This window comes from Corvus hawaiiensis, chromosome 2 (genome assembly GCF_020740725.1).
Source record: "Corvus hawaiiensis isolate bCorHaw1 chromosome 2, bCorHaw1.pri.cur, whole genome shotgun sequence".
Lineage (NCBI taxonomy): Eukaryota > Metazoa > Chordata > Aves > Passeriformes > Corvidae > Corvus > Corvus hawaiiensis.
In genome coordinates, this window is record NC_063214.1 from 95,683,311 (window position 1) to 95,700,689 (window position 17,379).

Below are 17,379 nucleotides of genomic sequence, written 5' to 3' on the forward strand. Positions count from 1 at the left end.
TCTGTAAGAAGGATTGTTCCCTGGGCAGGGGACAGCTGTATTTGCAGAAGCTTGGCAGAGCTAAATAAAGTAGGCTAACATTGCCCAACCTGCACAGTTGTGCTCTGTTTCTTCATATTTGTGACTTTCTCCAGCTGATGAAAGTCTGAAAGTGGGATTTCACAGTTATCTTCCCAGTTTTCTGAGCATGACTGGCTTGCATCTCTTTCTAATGTTATATAGCTGAATTTGATATATATAATAGGGAAAGATTTCTTGTAGCAGATAAATTTACCTGGAAGGTGAAAGTATGCTGAAGGCAACATATTTTGAAGAACTTCTATTCCTGATCAGCATCAATGTCTAAAATATATGATTTAACTTACCAGACCAGATTTAAAAGGAGCTGTAAGTAGAGCTCATAATTCAGAGCTGTTACACTGGATCCTTTAATTATACACTGAATTTTTCACCTAAAACCTACATGGCTTTGGAGATTGATGATCTGATAAAAAGCATTTATCTTCAGGATAATGTATTTAGATGCACTACAGAAAGTTGGAAGTTTTGATCTATGAAACAATTTGGTAATCTTCCACTTTCCAAATGGTTAGAGGAACCACAGTGACAGAGCAGTGACCTTGTGTTCCTCTGAATGATGTAATGCTCACATGTTTTTAAAACTCACTGAAGTTATTGTAAAAGTAATAGCACTGTGCAGTGTTGAGATCCCGCCTTTTACATCCCCCTGAAGAACACTGTGATGGGCAAAGGCACCTTTCTGTGTCACACTGACTCTTGTAGCATGTTGTGTCAAAATCACCACTATCCATCTCGTCTTTTGGGCTGATGAACCTTTGAATACCCTCTTCTGACCATGGTTAGGAACATCCTTGTTTATTAGACTTTTGTTTTTTACATAAGTTTGAAAGCAAGGGTCTTGAGTATTTATGACTACCTTCTTACTATTAGAAGAGATAACTTTGAACAAAATCACTTTCTGTGTACTTGCTTGTAGCTGCTTTTCTTTTGAGTGGTCCTGAGTTGAAATTTAACAAACATAAGGCACAAGACTAAAGTCACACTGAGAGAATTAACTGAGGGAAAGAGATCTGAGAAGCCATGTGTATTTACCATATATATTTTTTTCTCAAAAACCAGTTCTCTCTGTGCCCATTACTCAAGCATATTTAGACTGGACCCAAGGAATATTTCCCTGAATATAACACATCTCTCTGATTGCTGCAGCTTAATGGTAAGTAATTGCTCTGATTACTAAGCTAGGGCTGCAAATTCAATGGCCAGGATACTGCTAACAATAGTTGAAAGGTCAGCATAAAAAACATTCCTACTAATAAGTTTACTTTAAGATCATTTTCAGCTCCATAAAATGGCATTCTTAGTGCAGTTAATTATGGAGAAAAATACATAATCTATCTAGCCTTAGGGGAAAAACAAGTATCATATGGTAGAGTTTCAAACAGGAGAGTAATCTCCCACCCACACATCAGCTTTTTGGAAAAGTAGTAGGCTTTTGAAGAAAGCTGGCAATAACTAGTGTTGCCAGACTGGTTTTTTGCTTCAGAAGAAGGAATGTTCTAGTCTGTGGATTCAAGTGTTATTTATATAAGAAATGTAATTAAATATTATTTCTCTGTTCATGATCCTTCCCACAAAGTAGCAGTTTAATGTCTGCTTGATTTTTCCTTTTCCCCACTGAAGTGTGTGAGGATGATTTTTTTTCACAGCAGTCTTGCACACCAAGGCTGAATTTCAGAAGCAGATGCTGAACTCTGTTTCCTTCCTGATTCAGTTGTCTTTCTACTAATCAGTATTCAGCACTACCTCCTCCTGACTTTTTTTGTTTATTTCTATGTGGTGGATTAAATTGGAAAATAATTCCTGAATTGTCTTGCTATACTAACTTGAATCCTAATATAAGCTTGTTTTTATAGGAGCCTCAACTATAAAAAAAAACCCCTCTTTTTTTTCTTATAGCAGATGGACAAATGAGATGCCTGTGTGTGACCTGTGTAACAGCTAATCACTGATGCCTTCTGCAGCAGTGCATGAAAAGGCTTCTTACCATTCTTCCCTAAGTATTCAGACAGGCTAACTTTACAGAACAGTGGCAAAAAGGAATCAACATATTTCTGTCCTTGAAGAGTTGTTGATAGTGATAAATTAATGCCTGAGGTAACAGGTCCTATGCATTATAAATTATATCACAATAAATAATCAAAAGAACTTATTTGGATGTGGGGATAGAATATATATGCAATATTATGCATCTAGAACTAGATATAGCCTGAGACAGTCCATTCTTGCCCTGTTTCTATTAATATATTAAGTGAAATATGCCCTAGGAAGCCTATCCCATACATAATGAGGGCATGGGCTCCATTTTCTTCTCGTTATCAAGACTAGTATAGAGGTTGCTTGCAGAAGAATGACTTCTGCATACAGGAATCATTGTTGTACCTCTGGGTCATGATTTTCACCTGCAACAGCAAGAATTTTTCTCTTAAGTACACCCTCCTTAAAACAAAGCAGGACTGCTGAACTGTATGAGGCTTAGAGTTTGACAGGGAGAAATGGAACTGGTGTGCTTTTTCAGCTTATCCTCCAACCCATACTGCTGGGCATTTATGCACATTGTTCATGAATAATGTGAATATTACAGAATTAAGAATATAGGAATTATAGAATATAAAGGCATTCAGCTGTTGTTGTTTTATACTGCAAAGCTGACCCCTACCCTTTTCAGCCCACCTTACCTCTCTTCTTTTTGTTTATGTCGTCAGTCCAAGACCATCAGATCCTGAACATTATGTAGAAGGCAGTCCCTGATTGCAACCTGAAATCAGAGAAAGTCTGCAAAGTCCAGCAAGTTTCTCTAAGGAAAACCTGGGACAGTATTGGTCAGGCTAGGAAGCTGGGACTAGGCAGGGAAAGTCTTACAAGGTAGTAAGTAGTTCAGTCTGGGGGAAATCCAAACTGGTGCTCTGTATTTTTTACAGAAGCTAGCAGTTCTTCTGGCGGTCTCACCTGTGCAGCCTAAGACTGCATGAATACAATTATCCTGTCATGAAGTGAAAGCTTCCAGTAAAGATTTCTGGTAATGTTGTGTAGTACTGCTAGTTTAGAAATGCAGAAGGCAGGCATGCTAATGAGAGTACCATTACTGTGACATTACTCACCAGTCTCACAGTCTGCACGGTTCTCAGTACACAGATAAAAACTTAGAGATTCTCTGAGGAATTGCAAGGGGCTTGGCATTTTCACATTACTTGTGAGCTGAAATACTGAATGCAAACTCTCTTGACAAAATGGTTTCTGCTTCAAGTTTCCAGAGTGATGCAGAAAAGCAGTATCCTACAGGAATGCAAAGATTCCTCCATGTATGTTACCAAGACACTCCCATACCACAGGAATGTGCCTGCCAGCCCTTGGCTAATGTATTTAATCACAGATTTATAAGGCAATGTGCTATTTAATCAAAGAAATGGTTAATACAATTGTGTTTGACCTCTTTCTTTTATTAGCATATTTTATCTTCATATTTTACAATATAATAAGTTATATATACAGCATTAAACAAAGTTATTAGAAAGTAAGCTTTGGCAAGACCTACAGGATTCTTTTTCAATCCTGTATGTCTCTTGTATAATAATAAAAATACTGTATATGAAATAAAATAATGTTAAATAGCCTGTGTTCGCATTGGCACCATAAGTTTCAAAACCCTAACTTTTCATGGCCCAATAAACATAAAAAAAGAAGATTCCTGTATCTTCTTTATCTTCTTTTTAACAAATACGTGATGTGTAGTTTTAAATGACACATAAAACATAGGAGGCAGTCCACTGAATAACACTGCAGTTACACACTGGCACAAGAAAAATAGAATCTTGATGCTTTCTTCTTTTTTCTTTCTTTCTTTCCTTTTTTTTTTTTTAATTCTAGTAGCAATAGTAAAAACTGCAAATTCACGGTCTTGAAAATCATGTTGAAGATTGCTGAGCTGTAAGCAGATCTAGAAATCTTACCAAAGCCTGTTGAAATCTGTATGAATTTGTCATTGATTTCAAGACAGCAAGAATTTCACCCCTAAATTCAACATCAATCATCTAGTTAAATTTCAAATAAATGCGACTTGCTGCATCATTGAAACAAGAGTTAAAGTCTTACCAAATTTGGCATATGCAGATTAATGAAGAGTGTGTTATGATGTGAAAGAAAGGGTAGAAAAAGAATAATGAGAGGGATAGGTTTCATGTTGCAGTATGTACTTTCCCTGATATACAAATCAAGTGCTGAAAAGATACTAAATATAGATGTTAAAGAGTGATGCTAAATGTTTTGCACAATTATGATACTATCATAGATAAAACCTAGTTACTAAGTGATGGAATACTAGTTGTTAAATTCTGGGTAATAATTAATATTTTTAATTGCATTTTGGAATTTATGAAGTATTGCTCTGTAATTGGCATCTCTTAGTTTAGTGTTTGCACTTAGTGAAATTAATCTTCACTATTTTAGCGATGAATTAGGCAAATAGGTTTGGTGACAGACACTGACTTGTGGTCTGAATGAGTTTTAGATAAATTTTAACTATGAAAGTCAGACATTAGTTAAAAGAAAAACAAATTAGATCAATTTTTGTACTTCACAAACTCACAATAATGCTTTACCTTCCAGATGAGTTTGATGTCACTGGTGGATTCTGTGCTCATGGTCTAGGCTTACAAGAGTATATCGCATTAAGAAACACTTTTTCCTCTGCATTTCAAGTGTCTCTAAAGAAATCTACTCTTTTTACTCTTTGTGTCACATGTGCACCACTGCTGTCTAAAATTCCTCTGGTTAGAATATAATTTGATATATAGATGTCACTATTGGAAAAGTATATTTTTAATGGTAATGAACAATCTGGTTTTGGTTTTGATTTTTTTCTTAACAGTAAAGAAAAGAAGATTTTGCTCTCAACTTGCAAAGAGTAACTGCCCACTTTAACTGCCCACTTGCCAACCAGCTTGTCCTCAGCAAGCCAGCAGTTTGAATTTATAGTTTCTGAAATATCAGTATGGACCAAGAGTGCATTTGTATGTATTATGTAGATTGTTTTGAAGCACTTCAATCTGTAAATTGTGTTGACTCTTTTTTCGTGTAGCATAGTTAGTCAATCTGAGGACTGTTCATATACACCTATGCACATAATGCACATACTCCTAGATACAACAAACCCATAACAAGGTAGGAAATGAAACTGGTTGGAGAGGATAGAAATGTACGTGCCTAATGTGTATTAATTGATACTGTGGCTGTGGTACTGCTTCTGGCTGTAACTGTTAAACTGATGCCTTAGGTTTTACCTTTTATATTTCTCAAATCCTGTACTAGCTAGTGTGTAACTCTGAAGTTTCTTGTGGCCTGTTGGCTGCTGTTCTCTCATGCTGGTTAGACATAACAAACCTCTTTAGGTTTGCTCTTCAAGGACACCAGGCCCCAAAATGTGTAAACTAAAGCCACTAAAGGGGGGGGGGGGGGGGGGGGGGGGGGGGGGAAACCTGGGGTAATTACATCGTTAACTGAGGTTATAATTGGAGAATTAACCCTGATATGCAAATGGACCAAACTTATAAAAGTGTGAAGAACCTGTGACCCAGGGTCCATCTTGGGTGCAGCCTTTTGACTGCCCAGGGTGTACCATTGGAAGGCCCTTCAAATAAATACCTACTATTATTCTCTTATTCTTGTCTAGTCTCTGGTTTAGGTGGCCACCACAATGCATCAACACCATTGAACCACTGAATGAAGCCCTAAGAGACAGGAATATTTTCAGAGAGCTATTCAATTCCTTTCCTGAAGGCCAGGCAGGAAGGTCAATACCAGCAGGGTTATTTGCCCTTCTACTCATGCACAGATCACAAAAGGGATATTTGTGTGTCCACTTACTATCAGTAACTGTTTAACATGAGCATTTTGTTTAATGATATGTTTCATGCCAAGCTTCTTGGGAGATTTCTGCTCTTGTTTTGGTAGATGCGTAACTTCACTTTCAGAAGTCAAAGAGAAGAGCTTCCCCTTCGTTATCGTGAACAATTAGGTAGAAGAAGCATCCACGGTCTTTAGTCCAAAGTCTTTGATGCAGTGCTTACTGGAATCACACTTCTTTGGGCTGATGTGGAAGTGCAGGGCCCAGACAGGCATGTCAGGATGTTCCTGCTGGGTCAGGAGCCGGCATTGCTTGTGCCCACTCCAGAATGTCTGCACACAAGGATTCAACAGCATCCAATCGCTCGATTTGCACCAGTTTGGTGAGCAGTTCTGGGATGCTGTAGCCTGCTGTGCTGATGCGGTCAAACAGCTGCATGCCATCTGTCATCCCGCCAATCTCATCCCTCTTCAGCCCAAAGCTCTCGGCCAGGTGGCGCCACGTTTTCACGATGGCTTTCTCTGTGTTGTAGGTCGAGCTGAGCATTCGGCTGGTCTTCTCCAGGCAGTCAAATGGCAGCTCCGTAGGGCTCAGACCTGCAAAGGGAGGGATGGCTTTTCAGATGGCTCTGGGTACAAGTCTTGACATTTATTTAAGTACAACAGATTACACTGTTAGCAGTGAATACAGCTAAAATCTTAAGTGATAGTTCATGATAGGTCTGTCTAGCCCCAAAGTTATTCCTTTATATTACCTAATTAATTCTTCATTAGGATATCATAATTAGGGTAAAAAGTTGCCTGGAAAAGAAGTAATAGATGGGTTGTATGAATGCCCGTGGCTCTGCCCATTGCTTCAACAATTTACTAGCTGTTAGAAAAAGTATATTGCAACTGTGTCCCTAGTGAGCAGCCCCATTAATACACCTCTGCACACCAGTCTCAGTGTTTGAGCTCCAGAGACAGCTTTGACCCTTCCCTGAGACTGTCACAAGCAGCTGCTGAAACACATCTGTAATTGAAAGTTGCCCTTGTAGAAAAGTGAGAAATGAGGTGAAGCAATGATGCCAGAGGCAAATATAAAGTCCCTGCAAGTGCTTAGCTGTCATTACTATCATGAATCTCTAGGGAGGATTTAACATTCATCCTGTGGGGAAAAGGCTATTTTCTCCTGGACGTATTTTCTATGTATTCATGGTCAGAAAACAGAGGAGAGAATCAGCTACAGCATTTTTCCCAAACAAGTCTTTTGCTTTCTGTAGTTTTCTTACTCAACAGCAGTAATCTGATGGGAGACAGAGCTGCCTGAATTACAGAATAATCATACACAAAGTGTGTGTGTGGTGTGGGAGGTAAATACAGTCACATCTCTTGTTCTGCAGGGAACTTAATTCGTGTCTCTTCTGCTAAAACACTTCAGGTAGTCAAGTGCTAAACAGGTTCAAAACCCTTATAGCCTGGAAACTCCACATGTTGTGAGATATGGGACAGAATTTAGAGAAGAAGAGTAGGTTGAGACTTGTCTTACCCTCAATCCTGATCCTCCCCAAATCAGACTTTCATATTTAGAACTATTTTTTATCTGTTATCTAAAGAAATAAGTCCAACAGGTTTCCTCTAGATGGGGAATGCAAAACTGCTTCTTTGCATCTTGGCCTGTTTGTGTGTCCCAACACAGCCCATCACAACTCTTCCTGCTCTCCATGGGAAGGAAGCTCACGCACGTGCCTGGAGAGAAGCCATGGTGTGCTTCAGCCCAAGCCCAGCCTGGACAGCTCTGGGGTCACGGCACCACAGGGTTCCTGGCAAGTGAATACAAATCTGCCTACGGTGTCTTCTCTGGTTTGGGATTATTTTCCATAGATAGTCAGCGGGCCTTCTTATTTTATAGCAAATGCTTGTGATCTAATTTCATGCTGTTAGCATAGGTGCAAATTGTACACTCACCTTCTGCAACGTCACATACGTTAGCGTACACGTCAAGTATCTTTTTCCTTCGACTTTGAATCTAAATGAAAAGAGTTTTATTTCATTAATTTTTCAGTTACAAGATTAAATAATTAGAAGACAGCAGTGGAAAGTCTGTGGGACATCTCCATTTTATGAGGTTTTCATATACTGTCCTTAATGGTCCCTTTTGAAGACTCAAAGAAAATGACACAGCAATTATTCCATGAAACATAAACATATTTATGATTTCACTTGCCACTGCTAGAGTCTTTCATTCCAACTTCTAGACTTTTTTTGGGAGCAAGTACTTTTCTGCTCCAAGTGTTTGTATGTTTTATTTCTCTTTCAGACTGAGGCAAACTCCTGAGAATGAGGACAAATCTGGTACCATGTATGCGAAATTAATGTAGGGTTGTCCAGGAAAACTAGGTCAGGACTGGATACAGGGAATTAAATTCAAACTGAAATTGCCTTCTTCTGATAATCTAAGAGGACTGAAGAGGAGGGGCTCTTCCTTTCTGTCTCTTGACATAGACCTGCTTAGTGCCTTACTAATTAACTGAAATATTTTACAGATAGATTTAAAAAAATAAACCAGTGAAGTTTTGGAGAGAAGAAAGCTGGGATTCCCAGGGAATCTAGTCATTTTTGACAAAAAAGAAACAGGACTGAAAACCTGACATTTTTCAAGCTAAAAATGGACATTTTAATATAGTTTCATTTAGCAAAATATTCTCAAGTTTTGGCTTTGGATTCAATGTGGAGTGAAAATAAATGTCAAAATGTCATGAGCTCTCAGGGACTGAAATTTTCTTCTCTGTGCCAGCTCTCATTAGGACTGAGCTTTCTGAAAAGCTGTCTTTTCGATAGGACTCTAGCATTATCTCCACAAATTTGTCACTTTTCACTGCAAAGGAGGCTTGAATAAAAGCTCTGCTTTCAGTATTTTGTTTTGTGGAAAGATTTTCCTCATTTTATTTGGGCTGTAAAGGGCAAGGCACATCAATGACGTGGATTAATGGACTTGCAGCTGGAGAACACAAAGTGGCTGCTCCACCTGAGGCGTGCCTGGCAGGCACAGTGCGAGTGCCTTGTCCGCAGGGCAACACAATGCAGACACTGAGTGTTGCTCACATCTTCCTCATGTAATTTACATGTGCTGAGTCAGTCACGTTGCTATTTTAGGCTTGGATTACCTGTTTTAGAACCTTGAAAACAGGAAATTTTCTTTTAATAGGGTTTATTAAAACTTCTCCTAAGAAAACTGTTGGATGCTTATTTTCATTCTCCCCTCACTTTTAGAAGAGAGAAGAAGGTTAAGTAATTCCATGAAGAATTATGCAAGATGCTCTTTTTACCAGAGGCAGAAGATGGGAGATTTTTAAACCTTAAGCTGAAAGCAAACAGGAAATATTTAGCCTGATGATCGTCTCTGTGGCAGCTCATTGCAAATGGGTTTTGTTATAACTAGGAAGAAGAAGGCTTGGTTAATAGCAAGCCTCTAATTTTCTTTATCCTTGTCTAACTGCTCTGAATACTCTCTCCTGTGCTATTAATGCTACTTAATTCCCAATCTGAAGAAAATTACTGCTTTTCTAGCTTCTGGCAACTGGCTTAATTGTGACATCTTAGGTATGGAGTGGAGAATCTTGATGCAATCTGCGCCTTCATTGAAAAGTCTGTCTTCAGCCTTGTCAGCTGTCTTTAGTCCATGAGGAAGTGTGTTAGAACAGGTCTGGAAGAAATAGTTCATGCTTAAGGTGCACTTATGGGCTATCTATCTAAATGACTCTGGAGAATGTATCTATGATCCATGATCTTTCTAAGGTAACCTGTTCCTTATTAAATATTCGGATTTCATGACGGCCCTAGATGTATTATCCTATTTCAAGCCAGTGCTTGCAAAAGTATCATCAAGTTGGATATTTAGAGAGACCTCAAAAACCTGAACTTTAAAATGTGAGTATTGGAGTAGTAAGTTATTTTCAGATGGTCATAAATGTCTACAACTACAAAACTGTTTAACTTGCGTTGAGACATTGTGTCTGATCTCAGCTGAAAAGTGGTGTGTTTTAGAAAGTTTGAGCAGATCCATCCCAACAATTCAAAACATGCAAACATGAAAAGATGCATTTTCAAACCTATTTTTTTCTTAAACAATATCTGATGTTTGATATTAATGATGTGATTTTGACCTAGATATTGCCATTTTAAAATAAATTTGAAATACTGAAAAAATCTTAGCAGACACCTTCTTTTTAAGGATAATTTGATGTTAACACAAACTAAAAGTTTGTGGCCTTAACTGTGCCTTAAAATACTCCAAGTTAGACAAAAAGCCCTGAGCATTACATGCTCAGCAGGAAGAAGCAAAGGCCTTCCACAGCAAAACAGTGGATTACAGAGTCCTTCAGAGCACAGGAATGACCTTCAAGCCATGTGTATGTTTTTCAAAATTCCACATGGAAACCAAGCACAACACCGGATATTACTGAGAAGTCTGTGCCATGGAAATACCGATGCAGCTGGGTCAAGGTACTCAGATGCTCTGCTGTCAGCTGAATCCTGCCATGCTGATATATTGTTTTACTGTCTTAGCATTAGCTATAACAGGGGATTGCTGTTATTTGGGTTTTTTCTTTCTTTAAACTGTAAATGTAACACTCAAAAAAGCAAAGTAATTAGTCTTGTAGAAAATTTGATTTTCATCCCTGAACATTCTACATGTCATTATGCAAAGAGATTCTATAAGAAATTTGTCTGGAGAAGCTCTTGTACATCAATCTGATCTACACTACAATGCATTTTGGGGGGTGATAGCTTATATATTTTTTTCGTAAAAAAATGGTCTCAATTTTTAAATCTCAAGGTAGCCTTACCCCAGTTGATTTATTGCTTGTAGAAGATTTATCTCTGGCCAAATGCACTAAAGATAACAAGCATCTCTCTGGAGTCCCTTGCTTGTCAACTGCAGCTTCTTCATCACTATCCATACTCCGGCTTAAAAGTCGTTCATTCTCAGAAGATGCATCATTTTCACTGTAAAATGAAGGATATGGTTATCTTAGTGAAGCCTCTCGAGCTGACTCCAGCCATCTCCGTTTCGCTATCCAAGAGTAATTGAATAGAATTGTCTTCCATTTTTTAAAATGCCTTTCCTCCGAAATCCTGTGAGTGTAACGGCCTTCACCAGCGCAGGGTGTATGTGCAATGCCCACCAGGTCACACAGTCACAGGTAGCTTGCAAGAATCTTTTCGGAGAGGGATTTTCCAGCTGAGGACAGTGTTTAGCTCACCTTAATCATGTTACCCAGGCAGGTTTGGCTACTGGGCAGAGACAAGATGAGGAAAACTACCACAACCTGCCATCCAGATGATGCTACGAACAAGGGGTTTCCTTAAGGCCTGTAGCAGCTATTTTTACTCTTCCTGCCTAGAAAGGGAAGAGGAACCTCACTAAGGCCATGTGAGTGAGAGCTGCACGCAGATCCCAGAAATTAGCCTCTCAAAAGAGTAGATGGAATCCCAAGAGCGGATGAATTGGTCACAGAGAGAATGGGGAGGACACAGGTGTCTCTTCATGATATCTGTTATCATCTCTTAGAAACCAGAGGGGGAAAAGCCTACTAAGGCACCTGGTCTTTGCCCTGCTGCAGCAACTTGCCAGCACACCCATCGAATTAGTTCATGTGTTCCACTGTACCAGGATGAATGATGACCATGTGCCTCCCCTATTTCAGTGAAACTAGCAATATACTTATCTTTTACCCACCTTTTGGCAGCCTTAGCTGGAGTAGCTGTAAGTTTTTCAAACTCTTCTTTCTCAGAGAATATCACAACATTATCTGTAGAACAACAATTAGAGAAGTTTAAATTGGCAATAAGTTTCCAAACCAGTGCTTTGTGTCAGGAGCTAGCTCTGCTGGCAACCTTGCTGACAAAATAAATCTCTCTGCTGTATTTTTAGTTGCTATCAGAGGATTAAGTGACATTCTGGAAGTATAAAAAACTGTTATAGACCATTCTTTAGTAAACTGATACGGGTCTTATACACTCCAAAGGAGAAATTGTAATTAAGAGAAATGTATTAAGAGTATTTAAGCCCAGTGTTGTCTTGGATAGAAAAAGCAAAACTAAACCAACTTGTACCTTGTACTTCTTTCTTCTCTTCTTGTGTGTTAGCCTGAGCTTCGACATTTTTTACTGAGTGGCTCTTGCAACAGGCTAGAATATACAAATATAACTCTAATTATTCTCAGAAGCTTTCTAAAAAGAGCATTTGCAACTAAAATTTCACCTGCTGAACAATTACCTTGAGCAGAAGGTTTTGTTTTTACAATGTAAAACATGATGATGAGGACAATGGCGATAGCCATTATGAAGATGGTAGACATGGCAATTATAAGAGCTGTAGCCAGATGTCCTTGTCCTGAAAGATCTGCTGGAATAAAAAAAAAAAATAAAGGAGCAACTCTTAGGATCAGAGAATAGTTAACAGTTTGCAGTCTGCTCTACACATAGTTTGCATAATCTTTTAGTTGATCTGAGTCTTGGTTACTTGTTAAGCATTGAAAAACTTAGTGTTGCATCTCAAAGGCAAGTTAATTAAAATTTTTTCAAAATTTTGATATATATGCATAAACCATTCATTAAAAATGTTTGATGGTATGATCCATCAGATACAAAGATGCAGGAAGTTGTATTTTAATATGGGAAGCTTTACATAAGCAAGAGTAGAAGTTTTGTAGCACTGCATTCTGGGAATCAGCATTGACAAGACAAAACCCAGTAAATATACAAAGAAAGTAAGAGCTAAAATGACTGTTGATAACTGTGGCTGCCTCAAAAGCTCTAAGTTAAAAGGGGGACACTGCACACTTAGAATAATGGATGTTTTTCTAACAGATACTTAAAAAGCAGCATGACTAGAAGGTGGATTTAAAATAAACTATATGAAAAGATATTCAGAAAGAAAACTTAGATGCAAAAGGCTAGAATTGAAAAGCCATGAAAGGATGCAGAAAATTACAGATATGCTGAAAGGCATGAAAACTTCAATTTTTCTGAAAACATGATCCCAACAGTCGTGTTTTCAGACAGTACCAAGACCAGCATTGTCAGTACCTCATTAATTGCACCTTTCCCGTTTTGTCTTCTCAGGTTCAAAAATTTTAAAAGCCTCCTAATCATGCTGGAGAACTGCTTATGTTAGCTCAATAAGAGACTGACCATATTTGTGCATGAAGTTGTTTTTACCATTCTAAGCTAAGCTTTGCTGAGACAGAGTGCTATTTCTGTAGAGCTACAAATAATGAGCTAAATTTATTGCTGGCATCACTGAGTACAGCTCAAATCCTTTTTATGTTCAGCTGACTGAAACAGCAGTGTTGATTAACTGAGGAACAAAAATGAGTTCTGAATTATTTCTAATAGCAGTTTTAGAAATCTGGAAATGGTGACAATGGAAAGTGCAACAGATACTTTCAGTTTGGTTGCACTTTGTTGATGCCCTTTTCAAAACAAGGAGCTGCTAAATGAACCCTGTGAGTGCATTCTTACCTTTGTGAGCATGCTGGTAAGGCGAGAAAGTGCTTGTGCCAGAGGTACTTGGGAAAATGGCTGAAATGCCAGAGTTAGCGCCTGCACCTGGAATATAAACAAAAACACCATAAAATTCCATGGTTACTTTGTCCAGTCAAAGGGATAGGTTGGCTCAAGGAAAGAGAGCCTCTACTTGTCTTGGTTGTATTCCCATTTATTAGCAAAGGACCCATGAACTGCTCGCTCTTTGAAATGTCACTAATCCCGAAAGGTGCTCCTGGTACACTGGAAGTAGGGTTACAGACCATGTTTTTGCATACTGTCCAGAGGGAGTGGAGTCAAACTCCTGAACAGATATGAACTCAGAAGAAAAAGCCAACTGCTACACATAGATTCCCATGTTATGGATCTGTCCTGGGTAACCGAAGGTTTTCCAGGATCCAGCTGACAACTCAAACTGCTTACAACCCACTCTTCAGTATTTGCAACTGCAGACTGAGACTTAGCTGGTAGATTCATCAAACTAGTGCTTCTCACAAGCATCCTTCACTAGCAGCATCACTGTGAAACTGGGATGGTATGCACACCCTCATGACTCCACAGGAAAACATAGGGACAAATAATGGTGTTGATTGCTTTTCTGTTCCATGGAGCTGTACTGTCATAAAAGGGAATATTAGCATTTCCTGTAATGTAACTGGGCAGTATGTTTCTTATGATTTCCTGTTAGTCCAAATCTATATTCTGGGGAGAAGGAAAATTCACTGAAACAGTAAATGAAGAAGTTATAGGAAAACTTCATCCTTTCAGAGGGGTGAGATTGTCCAGTAGGGGTTTCCAATTCTAAATTCTACAGTCAAGGTTAATCTTTCAGTTAGTGTCATGCACCAAGTTTTCAAAGCATTAAACCAATTCATAAAATAACATATTTTGACAATAGCAAACAATACCACGTATTATTTGGAATAAAGCTGTTGGTGGGAATGCTTTTATATAGGAGGGTGTTTGCATAGTATTCCAAAACAGAACAAAAATATTAGGGTTGGGAATAAATGTTATCTTCATCCTCAAATGAATTTAATGCCATTGGTAAGCATGTAATGCAAACAGCTTCTATCAACAGACACGGAAAAACATTTTCTGTCTTGGAGGAGGTATGAAATTCCTCCTGCTTTGTATTAGCTGTCTGTGGAAAAAGTCCAGTGATAATTAAATTCAGCAGACCTAAAGGCAAAAAGCTGTCCCAGTCGTCTGGTAAGGTGTGCACAGCACATGGCTCCACAAGGTGGTTGGGCAAGTAGAGTAGGTGAGAGCTCACTGTGCCATTCTTTTGACCAAGTAAATATTCAAAGAAATCAAATCACCAGGTAAACATGACAAGAAATCAAGTGGTCTGGAATGGTTCTGTGGTGAAGAACAAAGCAATATGCACATTCTCCAAATGAAGAGAAATGTTTTTTAAAAAAGAAAATAGTACTGTCTAAAATAAAACCTGTCAGCATCTTGCGAATGAGAAATGTACATTTAAAGAGGTTACAAAGTATGAGTTGCAGATGTCTCCTAAAGAAATTTTCTTTAACAATCACAAAACCTCTTTCAAACATCATTCATTTGAAGGAAATGGATCAGCTCATTATAATTGGTATTTTTTCAAACTGAATAAGGATTTCCATAAGGTTTTAAATATAGTAATTTATTAGTTCAGATGCTTTTTGTATTTTGCAAATGAAGGCTAGATTACATAAGTCTTGCATCTGGTCCTTTCTCTGTGACAGATTTCCTTCTAAGAAGAATTAGTTATGAGCTCCAGAAACTTCAATGCAGTAGTAGGCTCTCTAGGGATCAGTAAATGAAGCTGTCATCTGCAGGTAGTGGACATTAAAGACAGGTACAGAATAAAAATGTGTAAAATTTTCAGCAATTCTTCCTGAAACTGAAGTGAATTATCCTTGGTCACGACCTCTGTGTTTACACATTGTGGCTGGACAACAGAGGAAATTTAGCAAATGGCCAGTGGTGTAGCCTGATGCTTTCCTTCATGTTCATGCACAGCCACCAGGCTTACGCCTATTCTTGCAGCCCCCCTGGCAAATCCAATTGCAGCCAATTGGAATTCTGCGCGCTCCTTGCAAGCTGCAACAAGTCAACAATAGCTTCTCTGACACTGCCTCTCAGTGCACACAGGCAAGCTGTGCTGCTTTGTCTGCCTGGAGTTTAGCTAACAAGCTTCAGCTCATCTCCTCTGCAAGTGAGTTTTAGGAAACTCGCCTCTGTTTTCCATCACTTGAAGCATGAAGTCATTGAAGTATTTCTCCCTAATAATCTTTCAGCTGGTTGGTATGGTTAACCTCGTGTTTTTCGCCCATCTGTGAAAGGAAGTAGAGCCTTTCCAAGTGGGAAGTCAGGCAGCAGGAAGTAGCACAGGAAGGATAAGGAGGAAAGTCACCACTCCTCATTCAGCATCATTGCCACACTTCACCCAGCTCTATACCAGGGCAGGGCGCATTGCCCACACCATGCACACGTGTGGACACACACCCCCCCTCTCCTGTGCACACCAGTGAGAGCCTCCAGCCCCAGAGCCTGTGTGCAGAGTGTGCTTTGCACAGGAACGGAGCCACCTCCTTTGTTCTGTAGTGCTGGCATGGCAAAATCAAGGCTGGTGCTAGAATGTGGTGGCCTTTTACATATGCCTGGGTGGGAGTTAGTCATTACACATATTTTAAGTCTGCTGTCAAATTTAATAATTTGGCATATCCATTATGAGCCAAGATTTTTCTTTAGATGTGGCTTAGAAGAAAGTGCCAATTCATGCACCTGCACTACAAGAGGAACCAAACTGCCAGCTTCTGTGGAATTTCAGTTTATACCACTTTTGTATGAGCAAAAAGAAACAACTCATAGCTGCTGCTTTTTCCCAGTCAGCACCAAACCGTGACTGCAATGCCAGTTGTTCCTGTGCACATCCAGTTTTGCATCCCAATCACATTATTAATTCTGCTTCCAATATAGATGGCACATCATCTAAAAAGACTTAGATATAGCTCAGGCAGAGACATCCTAAGGTGTTATAGCACAACATATGGAAACAACTCTATTTTTTAAACAAAGACCGATGGCTATAAAATAGCTGTGCAAAAGAGTGGTTTATATTCTTAGACACCTGTATGTAATACTGTAGGAATGTGATAAAGAAATTAGGAAAGAAGTTTATCACTGGTGGTTGGTAAATTTTTGCATTTTAAATGGTTTTTTGCAAGAAAACTGTGATTTAGTTGTAACTTTCTTGGAGTCTAAATAGAGTTTCAATAAAAAACTGCTCCATACTTGTTGTTTAAAAGAACAATTGAATCTGTATTCACATTTGAATGTTTGGGGATTTTAACTCAAAAGATAGCTTTAACTTAAATTGCCATCCAGATGCCTTTTGTCCTTTCAGGAAACAAATGCTGGGCAATGAAATACTTTTTTCTTGTTTCAATGAAGCTTTCTGTTTTATGTAACAGACTATTACAGTTGTTCTTGTATCTTGAAACAGAACTTACAATAAGAAGTGACGAACAAAACTACCAGATTTGTGAGAGGAGCAGGGGGAGAGCACAAGGAAAGGAGGTTTTACCACCATGCCCCCTTGCAAGTGTTTGTGAGTGAATAAAATCTGGTGCAGTAGGAGACCATATGTGCCCCTGACATATGTTGCTGTGGGTATCAACTTACTGGTCCATTCAAAGGACTGCTGCTCACAGACAGCAAGAGATTTTTTTTGAGTCTATTTAATACTTAATAACATGTTATAAAAATCTCCAAAATGTGTACACAACAGACTATCAGAGTGATCATAAAATAAGACGCATTTTAAAAAATTGTTGTCTATATATTAATCTCTTTCTTGTTCTTGAGTGCAGCTTGCTTTCTCCTGATGCATCCCTCCTCTCCCAGACATAGTCCAGCTATGAATGGCACAGACAA

At 38.7% G+C, this 17,379-nt stretch overlaps 1 protein-coding gene across 3 annotated transcripts in view; it reads right to left on the bottom strand.

The window, feature by feature from the left end:
* Positions 1-5,684: 5,684 nt before the first annotated feature.
* The window catches only part of EDAR (ectodysplasin A receptor), a 70,610-nt gene continuing 58,915 nt past the window's right edge, over positions 5,685-17,379 (bottom strand). For 2 of the 3 annotated variants that reach the window (XM_048327082.1, XM_048327063.1), the window contains exons 6-12: positions 13,429-13,515; positions 12,182-12,310; positions 12,019-12,093; positions 11,642-11,714; positions 10,749-10,908; positions 7,867-7,927; positions 5,685-6,516 (exon numbers count right to left, since the gene is read on the bottom strand). In XM_048327082.1, coding sequence (XP_048183039.1) covers positions 6,197-6,516; positions 7,867-7,927; positions 10,749-10,908; positions 11,642-11,714; positions 12,019-12,093; positions 12,182-12,310; positions 13,429-13,515 — 905 coding nt within the window. In that variant the 3' untranslated portion in view covers positions 5,685-6,196. The remainder of the gene's footprint in view (positions 6,517-7,866; positions 7,928-10,748; positions 10,909-11,641; positions 11,715-12,018; positions 12,094-12,181; positions 12,311-13,428; positions 13,516-17,379) is intronic. The other variant, XM_048327071.1, reaches the window with a different exon arrangement.